Source organism: Cystoisospora suis (genome assembly GCF_002600585.1).
Source record: "Cystoisospora suis strain Wien I chromosome Unknown contig_708, whole genome shotgun sequence".
Taxonomy (NCBI): domain Eukaryota; phylum Apicomplexa; class Conoidasida; order Eucoccidiorida; family Sarcocystidae; genus Cystoisospora; species Cystoisospora suis.
The window spans coordinates 25,335-37,800 of NW_027153509.1; the positions used below are offsets into that span (position 1 = coordinate 25,335).

At 50.2% G+C, this 12,466-nt stretch overlaps 1 protein-coding gene across 1 annotated transcript in view; it reads left to right on the forward strand.

Annotated features, from left to right (window-relative positions):
- Positions 1-4,057: 4,057 nt before the first annotated feature.
- Positions 4,058-12,466, forward strand: part of CSUI_001771 (endonuclease exonuclease phosphatase family protein) — a 15,625-nt gene continuing 7,216 nt past the window's right edge. The window contains exons 1-2 of the mRNA XM_068061976.1: positions 4,058-11,122; positions 11,600-12,042. Coding sequence (XP_067926041.1) covers positions 8,604-11,122; positions 11,600-12,042 — 2,962 coding nt within the window. The 5' untranslated portion in view covers positions 4,058-8,603. The remainder of the gene's footprint in view (positions 11,123-11,599; positions 12,043-12,466) is intronic.

The following is a 12,466-nucleotide window of genomic DNA, read 5'->3' on the forward strand; positions in this document are numbered from 1 at the left end:
GACGCACTCGACACGTACTGAACGTCTCAGGTGCTTCCCGTGTCTGGATTCTCCGTCCGCGCTGAGCTTTTTGTACGAGTGGGCGTACCTTCTTATCCCGTCTTTTGCGACTGGGGACCGGGGTACCGGACAGTCTGGTGCGTGCCCAGATGTAGTGTTTTTTGAGTTGCCTGCCTTCTGTTTCTCTGTGGGAAGTTCGATTTAGAACAGTTGTAGAGGTCTTTCAAAGTCCGGACCGGTGCTGACGTAGGCCGCGCAGGCTCTGGGGAAACAGTGTGTATACAGTTTAGCTTGGTTTTGTTGAAGTCGAGAAAATAGCGAAGAACCAAGGGCGTTCTGCTTTTTCCTCATGTAGTTCATGCAAAGGCACCAGTACTGCTCCGGGTGCGTCCACTCTCAGGATTTCGAGGCACCCTACCCTGTAAGCACAGTTGTGCAACAGCCTGAGCAGACCGTGTGTGTACAATCTGGTCTGCTCATAACTGGCCATCTAAGTAGACTTCGTTGCATTAGTCCGCGGTCGTGGTTCATCATCACTTAAGTCCGCAGGGATAAAATTGATGCGTTGCATTCAACAGTGTGAAGCGTGAAGCGTTTTCAGTTAGAGGTCATCGTAGTTAGTTTGTTCCTGTTCGGTCGTAGGGTTTCTGTTCGTGAAGTTTAGATACATGTAGTCTGTGTCCAAGGTTGGGGTGATCCAGTTACATGTATCACGTGCCAGCTCGGTTACTTTTGTAGACTTTGTTTTGGGTCGGTGGCTGTTTCACGGGTACTTCTGACAGCTTGTTACATCGTTTTTTTTTATCTGTTGATCCTCTCACTCCTGATAATGGCGACCAAAACGGATCCGCTGGACTCGTTAGGGACGGAGCGTGTGTCCTCTGTGAAGGGCACTGGCGCCTTGGAGGAGTTACCAGCATCTGTGTCACCAGCTCGAGGCAGTTCCTGTGTTTCTGACACCCACGAAAAAGTACGCGTGCCTAGCGGTGACACAGACGAGGAGGGTAGCAGGCTTGCGTTTCTGTGGTCTGTCCTTGGAATGGAAGAATCAGTTTCCGGGACTGGAGGGGATTCGCGTGTTTCTCAGGGGACAGGGGTTGGGGCTTCAGACTTTCCTCCACTCAGCGGTCGCAAGTCGCTGGCCGAAAGTGATACTAGCAAAGGTGAGGGCGACGCAGCGAACTTCAGGGGTTCTGAGCGTGAACAGCGCCTGTGTCGAGCAACGAAGTCGGAAGGTAGTTTTGTTCATTCTCGAAGCGCTTATCCGTGGAACAGGAAGACCGGCAATGGTGGAGGCAACAAAAAGGGGACGCCTGGCTTCGAGGAGTCGAGAAGCTGTGCGTCACTGCGGCATTTCGATAGCAGTTCAGGCGGAAATAGTGCTGCGACTTCTGGCAGCGGTGGGAAGAAGTCGAGTGTCGAGGTTATTCGTAGCTGGGCGACAGCAGATTCAGTGAAAGGCGGGGCTGATCGACGAAACGGCCGCGGAAGTGGCAGCGGGACTCAGGGGGCTCATCAGAACTCTCAGAAGAGGGGACAAGATGATCAGCGTCGAGCGGAGTTACAAAGTGCGACTAGCGTTGGGGGCCAACCAAGTCATCCCGGCGGTGGCTGTTTGCCAAATCTGCTTCTGAACGACAGCGCGCTGGCGTTACAAACAGCACTGGTTGCTCTGTTGCAGCTGCAAAAGCAAGGGCAGGACGGAGTGCAGAAGAAGCCTGTTATTCCACGCAGGTATGTAGATCGTGTGTCGGCTCCTGGGGTGTTAAGGGCGGCAGCAAACTGCTCGAAGGATAGTAGTCGGCGGAGCGGACAAGCGCCCTGATTGACAGATGCAGGTTTTTATGCAGTCTTGCCTCCATAGCCGACACGTTACTCCGTTGGGGTACTGAGGTTTTGTGCGATTCTCGCTTGTTACGCTTTCAGGAATCTCATGTGTACGTCGTTCTTGAGAACGGGCGTTTGCAACAATGCCGAGAGGTGCAACTATGCGCACAACATGGAGGAGCTCCAGAAGAAACTCGAACTGCGCAAGACATCCCTGTGCAAGTACTGGCTCAAGGGTAGGTGTGAAAACGAAGACTGCAATTTCGCTCATGGAGAGAACGAGCTACAGTCGACGGAAGGCGTGTACAAGACAACAATATGCAAGTACTGGAAGCAGGGAGCCTGTTACAGCGGTAGCAGTTGTCGGCACGCACACGGTGAAGCGGATCTGAGACCGGAAAGGTAAGCCGAGGAAAGTAGTTAAGGAACAGAAAGCGTGACTGTGTCGGTCAAGCGTCATGAAGTGGGGCTGGCCGTTCCGAGCCGTGTTGGTAAAATATAGCTCATACTCTGGTACCTAGAAAGGCCGGGCAATGCGCCCGAGGTCTGACGGCGCCTGTCCGATGGTAACATGTATTGGGACGGGTATTGGTATACCGGGTTTCGGGTGTATGAATCTGGTTTGTCTTTTCCCGCGTTTCGGGTATTTGAGGAAGAGGCAGAGAGGTTGCTGCTGTTAGTGCATTCAGCCTAATGGAAATCAAAAGCGGAGCAGCATTTTCGCCTTTTTGGAGTGGTGTTCATGAAGACACAGTATCCTGTTTCGCACGGTGTGTCCAGGCTGCCTCCTCATTTGGAGCGCAAGAGGAACCAGACTGCGAAGACCAGCACGAAGAGCACAGGGGGAGCGCTGCCATCGTCAGCGGTGATGGCAGGTAACAAAACACAGGCGTATCATCATGGGGTTCTGAGAGTTGCAGGCGATCCATTTAAAGAGGAAGAGGAGAATGGGTTCGGTGGTCAAGCCCTGGAAACTTACGCAAGTCGCCAGGCGGCAATGAGCGACTGGTGGCGTGCGAGCGCAGCGGATAGTCGGCACTCGGATCGAATGGATGCTACGTTGCACACGAGCCATGCGGGCAGCGGTGGGTATGCAGGGGATCAGATAGACCTGGTTCGACAGCCGGAGCGGCAAGGAAGATTGCACGGTAGCGAGAGGGAGGTTGGATTTGATGTGCTATCTCCAGGACTAGAATGCCTTCTTACGGGGTCATCAACCGTTGTAAGGCCCATGCGATATGAGTCCTTGTCGGCCGGTGGTACCTGGTCTCATACCGGCTTCGGAGGGAGAGCTAGTGACGAGGTCAGTGACTTGTCCACAACTTCAGCAACAAGTTCCGGTCTCGCCGACGGTTTCCGGAGTTTTGGCAGGGAGAACAGCGGTGGCAGCGATACTTTGCCAGGAGGTTCTACGACGGCAACCATAACGAGGGATGGAAGCCTCACTGACGATGAGTCACGGTTGCAGGCAGGTTGGCGCGCGTTAGCCATGCCTCCCAGCAGTTCTCAGGATCCCGCGGCAGTTCAGGCTAAAGAGACTTCCCTTACATTCGTCCCCCCGCCGGGACTGTACATGCAAAACGACTTCGGACAAACCACGTCCTCATACGGTAGAGCTCCGTCTGTAGTACCTGAGATCGAGCCGAGGGCGCCGACCGGGTTTTACCCATATATCAGTGAGCAGGTGCTGAAGACACTCTCAGAATCGGTAGCTGCATTAAGTGTAGAAGAATTCTCGGGCGAAAGGAGCACTATCGGAAATGCATCGTCGCAGAGCGAGGACATGCCGTTCAGCCTGGAAGTCGGAGGCGGGAGCGAGTCAAAAGTGCATACCGGTGTAGTAACGGCGACGACTCGTTCGAGCACCAGTCTCCACGTAGAAGCAGAAGAAGAATGCAGAGGCAGCAGCAACCAGAATGAAGACCTCAGGAGCGGCCGGGCGAGTTCTGTTGTTTCCAATACGTCGCAGCAACAGCTCGAGGCATTAGCACTGGTTGTTAGCCTGATAGCCGATGGATCTGCGGACAGCCAAGATGTCTCCGCGGCAGCGCGTCACTGAATGCGCCGATGCACGAGAGCCGACTTCTCGAAGCAGGCGTGATAAGTGGAGCTCCATGTGGGGGAGGGGGGGGGCTTGGTGTTGAATGCGTGTGTGTCTGCAAGAGCTGTCTTGGGTAGGCGTGGGTTTCTGTTGTGACTGGCACCACTATCGTGCTGAGGTTTGGGCTCGTTTATCCAGGTAGGTGCCTCGCGGAAGTTTAGAGGGGAGCAAGAGTGATGCCTTTGTATCGCTCGCGGGAGATATTCACTGTTGTGCGTAGGTTGTTGGACAGTCGACAGACTGCGCAGAACAGCCGACGCAGCGCGCGCAACGGTTGTGTCAGGGCAGCCCTCCCGTGTCACACAGACACAACAAAGGCGAGTGTGTTTGAGTATCAGACGTTTATTTTTTGCAGTTATTGTGTAGTAGTGGTTTTTGTGCCGCAGTCACGTCTCCTCAGTCGTGCACTTTAAGTTAGTGATTATGTGATAGTGTTGTGCAAAGGTTCATCCACATCGTTGGTGTTGTTTTTTCGGTCGATTGGTGGACGCAGCGTTTTCCATTTCTGCCTCCTCTGGGTCAGACTGTTGGATGTTTTTACGGAGGGGTTGGCCATTTTAGCAATTTCAACACGCCCGGAATATTCCAGGGATATGCAAGGGTAGAGGGTAGAGGGGTGTAAGTGTAGGACCGTAGTCCCGTGAGGAGTCGTGCCTCCTAGTTCCTAGACTGTGTGTATCACCATCTCGGTGCAGTCGGCGGTTCGCCGTTTTTTCAGTGAGTCCGTAGACGGGTGAAGCGGGAAGTTGTCAATCGAGACAAACAGTCAAAGCTGTATATCGTTCGGAATATCAGGTTCTCCGTAGTTTGACAAGTGGCGGATGAAAATAAGCCGTGAGAGCCGCGGGAGGGGCGTCTCGTTATTCAGTTAGGACGTGGACCGAGTATCCGAACCACAGGAACTCGACATAACGTCTGAGGGAAAGCGGCAGGCGCCGATGCGGTTTGTTCATAGAGTTGTGTGTTTCTGTGCATAGGCTGTGGTACTTTCTTGAGCACTGTATCACACGTTTTTTCACTTGCTCGGCAGCCGTCGCGTGGGCGGTTGTCTTTCGTCCTTTGGTAGTAGCGGTTGTAATAGTATAAGCGTGTAAAAAGTAGCGGAAAGGGATGTGAGTGCGGCTGCGGCCACAGGTGGAGTAAGGAGTGTTTTTAGGTAGTGAAGGAAACGGTGACGTGAAACAGTTCACTAACCATTCGTTTCCAGTACTTAAAGATGCAGAAGGCGTTGTACAAAGTGGGAGCAGGAACTCCTCCCGTCAGCAAGAAAAGCTTTGTTGACTTAGCCCGTGTCCGCGCTTCGTTGCAACTGTCGAGTTAAGGCGTTACTCCGCAGGAGCGGAGCGAGGCACAATGACGGCAAAGGGCAACACGGTGACTGAGGCACGTGCGGATCGTAGAGCGAAGATTTGGTTGGTTAGTCTCGGTGGTTTGCTGATGAGAGGTGGCGGAGCGGAAGTGTCGCACGGTTGAAGAGGGGCGGTCGGTAGCACGTACACTGGTAGACGTGCAGGCCAACAATACGAAACGATTGAAGGCAGATGAACACAGGAGTAGCTATTTCTGAAATACGAAACTTCGGTAGTTTCTGTTGATGAGTCGAGCTGGGTCTCAGTTTCGATATAGTCGAATGAAGATAGCCAGTAAAGCACGGGGAGTATCGGTAAGGAGAGGATCGGAACCCGGCGAGAACGATGTGGTAGCGCAGTTTGCATCACACCTGATGCAAGCAGTAGCTGGGTGGGCACATAGCGGCATGTGGTCCTAGCGTTGAAAAAAGTATGGGGAGTTCTAGTTTCTTCTACGAATTCTGTGTAGAATTAGGTTGCATTTTACTGGAAAAAGTTTCCCCTTTCATCTGGATTGGAAACTGTTAACAGACAAGTAAGGAGCTGTCGGTCAGTTTGCATCAACACACCACAGCTGGCACTCCTCTCTCCAGGAACAGCATACAACTGCTGCAGCTACCAGGTTTCTGAGCGGCTTTTTCCCTTCGGGTACAGGTGCTGCAAGCAGAGTTCCTTCCTTCTCACTTTCCCACCCTAGCGAACGAGTCCTCATTCTACCCAGGTTGACTTTTCAACGGTCTTTCTGAGAGTTTTTCCATGTTTCTTTTATTTTCGTTCTGCACCTCGTCCTGCCCTCGGAAAAGGGCTGACGTCCCTTTCCCGCTGTGCTCCTGGCGGCCTTCTGGTTGCTGATTTCTTTCGAAACAGGGACACGATGAAGGAACCTGCCTTTTTTTCTCGTGTGAATTGACTCAATTGTTTCTTTTCGTGTCTTGCTAGCTGCCTCGCCTTCGTCTTTTCAGGCAGTCAAGCAATACTTTGCGCGCCCAGCGGTTGCCTCCCTCGTCCTTACCAGCGATCGACAGCTTCGATTGTTACACGAGCAGGGAAGCCAGTCGTTCTCTTTCCTTCGGTTAGGACCAAAATTCTCGTCGGTCCCCGAGGATTTTTTTGCATGGCACGACTCCCGGCTTCATTTTTTCTTTAAACATTCAACAGAGCTTAGACCGGAGGAAGCAGTCCTAGTTTTCTAGCGCTTCTTCCTGCGCAGGCGTGCATAGAATCGGACCCCATGACCGGCGGGCGGACTTCGCTTCACTTTAAAGAATCACTATCATCTCAATTTGTTGCCAGTGAAATGACGGACGACAGCTCGCTAGCCTCCACGCTTGGTCGTTTCGCAGACAAAACAGTTCGTTTCTCGAACTTTCTCTACCTCTCACCCGGGCGGACGTTTTTTTTAGGTTGCTAGTCTAGTGAGAGGAGAATAAGGGGTGATTTTATCGTCCTCTGCCTTGAGCATCATAACGATGATTAAAGAAGTTTGCGTGAGCTTTCAGAAAGCAGTAGAGCACCGGGGTGGGCTCGTGTGCCAAAGGGGGATACTAAGTAAGTATGCTTGGCGGGTGTAGGCCCGAAACTGAGGGGTACGCCCTCGTGCTACGCGTCTACTGGGCTTCCTCTTTTGGCCTCCTTCTTAGCTATCTTCTCATTCTTCTCGCACCCGCCAGACCGGATTGCCAGTTGATTGTTTAGTACCATCATCTCTGAAATTTAGAAGACGACGTTAGCAACAGGAACGAACGGCCGTGTGGGGTTCCCTGGCTGTTCCAAGAGAAGGTCTTACTCAAGCACTTCTTCTCGAGAACTTCTGTCCCAGAAGGGAGCGGTATCGATACTTGTTGAAGGACTCGTACTTCCCTTCTGGGGTCCGGAGGGGGGGTACCCGTGGGGCTGTCTTTGTTTTTCTGTCGGAGTTGTCGTCGTTCCTTGGAGTGTACATACACTTGAGTCGATTTCCGATCTCGTACACCCGTCCTAAGTGCCACGTCGCACTCCATCGGGCAGGTCGTGTATCAGTATTACTATCTCGGGTGCACTTACTTATTACGTACATTTTTATGGATTTCTACCAGGTCGAATAGAAGAGCACGTAGACACCACCATGAGGACGTCTCTCTTCATTTCAGAGAATTCCACTCGGTGAAGGATTCTAGTTCGTGGAGCTCATTTGCCCTTGTCTTGTCAGATAGTGTCTGTGTGTCTCTCATCATTATCATCGTTGTCATCGTCCTCCTTCTTCTCCGCCTCACGGTTTGCGAGATTTCTCACATTCCTTAGTTACTTATCTCGCCTCTCCATGATGGTAGTTCGCATTATTGAAGAACAACGAAAGTGACTCTTCACAGGGACCGTGTTGACGGGTATCTTTTGGAGAAAGGACGAGACTGAGGAGTTTCCCCATATAAGGCATTTCTCTCTCTCTTCTTCTTTTCTCGCCGACTTCTCCTTCTTCACTTTGAGGTACAGACGGATGAGGTCTTCTTCCTTCTGTATGCTTCTCTGTGTGTTACATGAAGGTGACTCAGTATAGCAACTCAACAGCTTCCAGGGCGGTGTATATATACCTGGGAGTGGTGACTTCTTAGACCTTTCCCCCGTGCATTCCTTCCGGCCAGTCGCCGTACCCGCTCCCTCTCCTTCTCTGTCTTCACTCTGTGCTGAGGAGGAGACTTTCGGACTTTAGTTTGGAAGTTCTCTTAAGAAGAGACCGTGTTCTCCTCAGAACTCCATGAGGTTTCCGCCCTCTCTCTTCCGTTCATTCTTTCATCCGTGCATTCATACATTTGTCACCACCCCCGTGGGCATGTGTCTGTTGGTGAGGTCCGTGTTCTTTCTCTTTCTGTCCATGATTTTTGTCTTCTACATAGACATCTTTGTCTTCTCTTTTTTGGTGAGCACCTGTGCATGACATCACTAGACGTCTGCTTTTTCTTCTGTTTGGCCAAGGTGAAAAGATTTCTTGGAGAGGAAGCAGCTTCTCATCCAACACATCTCGCCGTAGCTGCCATCCTGTATCTGCTTTAACGGCACATAAGACACTTCACATCTGTTCCGCTCTTTCTCGGTCTCTCCTTCTTTGTTTCGACGTGTACGTACACCACATAAGATATATGGCGAATCGTATCTTGTCTGCTTTTCTGTCACCGAAGAAGATGGAGATATGTCGGAATTTGGTTTTCTCCTTGGAGTAGTCAGTGGATAAGAAAAAGAAGACTGAATCTGGACAGAAGAGAACTTCGTGTTGTTCTTATCTAGTTGATGCTGGCGAGGAGACCGAAAGACTTTCTTTCTGAAACGTTTCTTTTGTTTTTCATCGAAGACGGATGTCTACAACAATGTCGGTCCCCTCTCCTTCGATTCGGTCGTCCTCATCTCCCTCTTCTTCATTCTGCTCTTCGCCTCTCTCTCTGTCTTCTTCTTTGTCTCTAGCCTCATCTTCATCCTTGGATTCTTCTGCTACTTCTCTAAACGTTGTATATATGTACGAAGATGGGCATGATACTGAGGAGGATGAAAGTGACGCTGTTGTGAGGGGGGAAACGTGTGAAGGGATGGGGGCAGCGGCCAAGCTAAAGACAACGGGGACTTCGAATGAAGGACGTGAAGGTGAAATCTTGTCTAAACCGAAAGGAGACTTAACGAGCTTGAATTTGTACTCTGAGGCAGCTGATACTGATGTATGTACACCTAAGGAGAAGAAGGAGGATTCTTGCGCGTCACATTCAGATGAAGAGAAAGAAGAACACTGCGAGCACCACGAAGATAGGGCAACAGCATCGCCTCTCTCTATGAGTAGCACGGCAAAAGGAGTAGCTCAATCCCAGGCTTTCTTGTCAAATGGAGAAGTCGAGACCTTCGATCTGTCCTGCTCCGCCTCGTCGTCCTCCTCCTCGTCACATAGTAGTTCTCGTGACAAGAAGACCAAGAAGCAAACCCCCGGAGATGACTTCGATAGGGGAGGTGATGCGACGACTTCGGTATCATCGTTAACTCCTAGTTCATCGAATTCTTCCTCTTGTGATGCTTCTCCTGTTGCTGAGAATCAGCGGTTACCTTCCTCTTCCTCATTACCTATGACGACGCTTACTACTAACAGAAGGAGAAATTTCCTCCTTCGGGCAGAAGAAGAAGATCAAAAAGACCATCACCCTTTGGCGAATCAAAGAGAGGAGACCTTCGATCGTTTCTCTGGCATCTCTTCATCACCATCCTCTTCTTCTTCTTGCTCTGTTGCTATGTCTGGGTCTTCTTCTCTCTCTCCAGCGATGTCCTTTCGATCATCGTCACCTTTACTTACACAACGTGAAGCGTCAATCCCTGATATCAACACTAATCCTCTCCTCTACCCTAGTAGTCGTAGTTACAGGAGGAACGATATAGAGAAGACTCGTGAGAAGTCATCTGCTTGTCCTTCTTGGTCTTCTATAGCGAAATCTCCTCGTCTTCCTTCTTCTTCTTCGCATGCACCTTCCTCATCTCTTGTTCCTTGTAGGTTAGCTTTCCATAGTGATAACAGACAGCTTTCTCCTCACAGTGACCTTTTGTCGACCGTGAGATCTTTCTGGCTTCGAGAAGAAGAGACAAGCCCGCCAAAGGAAGAGCTCATCAAACCGGTGTTTCTTTTCGATTCTCTTCATGCAACGAAGCAGAGTCGAGGCCGTCACTCTCACCAAGAGGAGGATAAGGGGACGGAAAAGGAGAAGAAGAAGAAGATCACCGAGACGGATAAAGCGACTTCTCACATGTCACACAGTAAGGCTCGAGAACGTCGACTCCGCCGTCAACAGCATCATCATAGTCAACGTCGCCCTGGGGCTCGCAGTGACCAAGAAGAAGAGGATGAAAGTACAAGAGGTAGCACAGATAGAGGCGGAGTGACCACAGGTGATGGTCCAAAGGGATGTAGAAGAAAAGAAAGAACAGATGGGACGACGACATCCAAGAAGAAGAAGAATCATTCATCCCCTGTTCGTCACTCTCACCATGATGGTGATTCACGAGGATTGCTATACAGTCATTCTTCTTCTTCTTCATCTTTGCCAGAGTGTGGTCTAACGAACTTCATTATTGACGCTGTCTTTCCGGATGATTCTAGAACGGCGGATAAGAAAGGAAAGAAGCTCAATGACGACGGTGAGGAAGATGGTAAGAACGGCTCCTTGCAAAAGCAAAGAACAACTATCAGAGGAAGAAGAGAGAATCTGAATCGGACACAGTCATCCACATCGGCGGTGGGGGAACAACAGAACTGGCGACAAGGACAACGGTCACACGATTATTCTTCTTCTTCTGCTCTTCAGGCGATATCTCCTCGTCGTTCTCAATCTCAGTCTCAGCCTATGATCAACGATTTGTCATCTACATCACCATCATCGGAAGATCCTGGTGTACGATGGGAGTGTCGAATTGTCACCCCCTTTGTTGCAGGGAGTGTCGATTGTCTCTCAGCAGAAGGATGTGGCGTCGTTCTATGCGAGAAATCATACAATTTCTTCGATTTCCTCAATTGCTGTCTTGTCCAGTATCCTCCCTACTATAGTCAGTATGCTCATCTGAATGATATGGGATACGGAGACTCGACCCGTGAGAGTATCTACTCAGCTGCTCGTCACTCTCAACGTGATTCTTCGAGGCTTCATCCTTCTCCTATCCAGAACTCCAAGAGATCATCGGCGAGATCTTCTCGACTTCCTTCTCCTGGGGGACACCAAGAAGTTGAAGAAACAGATGTGATCGATTATGAACCTGTGGTTGAAGTGATACAAGCAACCATCAAACCGAAAGCTGGAGAAGATAATCGTGACAAAACAGCCAAGCCTATTCGCATCTTCATGGGAACATGGTATAAAAATGGCGAAAGCCCTTGAAAGGCAACACAAGTGCAGAAACACTTCTCTGCTTATCTACGATCCATGTGTGGTAATTGAGTCATACCAAATATAGCTACGGCCTCTCTTTCCCTCCCTCCCTCTCTACTCTATACGGTCTGTGCTACGTCACTTCATACCAGTGGGTAGAGCTGAGTATACAGGAAGAAGACATCAAGTTAAGTTGACAACCGTGTGTGAGTGTACATCCTAGATAGCTATTGAATGATCTCGACAGGAAACACCATGAAGAAAAAGGAGACGTCAAACGAGGGCAGCATCCTAAGGCTTGTGTCTTTCAGTGAAGGGACCTATCCGATGAGAGCACGTTGTCATATCTCGATTGTCCTTCTCTTCTTTTTTCGCTCACTGCGTCCATCCATCCGTTCCCGCTTGCTTTCTTTATGTAAGTCGTTGTTGTCTTCTCTTTCCTTCTATCTCTCTTTCTTTAGGAATACGGAGTATCAACAGTTTGGAGATGACTACCTTGATGCACTGAAGAGACAGTGCCAGACAAGTGAAGAGAGATACTGCAAGACGGCTAAAGAAATCTACATGCGGAAGATGAGGAAGTCATCTCAAGGACGTCAAGGATCAGCAGTAGGTGGCCAAAGTCTACAGTCTAGCTCGACGTCTGTGAGCACCCATACAGGTGGACCCGGGGCAAGCACATTCTTCGATGAAAGCGATTTCGAGGATCAGGATCCGTTCTTTGAAGGAGAAGAAGGCGCAGGTACAGGAGAGGGTGAAGAAGATGAAGACGATATCTCTCCTGCTGTGACGGGCGCAAACAAGCAACATCTCTTCAGGAAACTCAAAACCGGACAACAGCCTTTACGAGATTGGATCAGGGCGGGATACGATGTCTATGTCATCACCTTACAAGAAGTCACAAGTGAGTTCTCGTCCCTTCCACGCTCTTTGCTCGGCCGTTTCTCTCTCTTCTTTTTCTTCTCGGAATATGACTCCTCTTCTTCGGCTTGGTTTATCGGTGTTGGTTTCATGTGTACATAGGCACACGTCGAGATATCGGTCTAGTCACCTAGTGTGCTGTAGACAAATAAGCCGTCAGGGACGTGTTCATTTCCTCCTCTATCCATCTATCTATCTACCGTTCAGTCCATCTACCTGGTCAGGTCGTGTGTTTATGTCAACCTGTCCATCTGTGTACCTTCGATATGCCTCTCTATCTCTTGAGGTGTCGTCGGGTCGTCGTCTTCAATCCTCTTCTGTGTTCTTTGATCTTACGCGAAGGAGAGAGACAGGTCACGTTTCTCTTTCTTCTCCGTCTGTCTCTCTATGTTGCTTTCTTTCTTTCC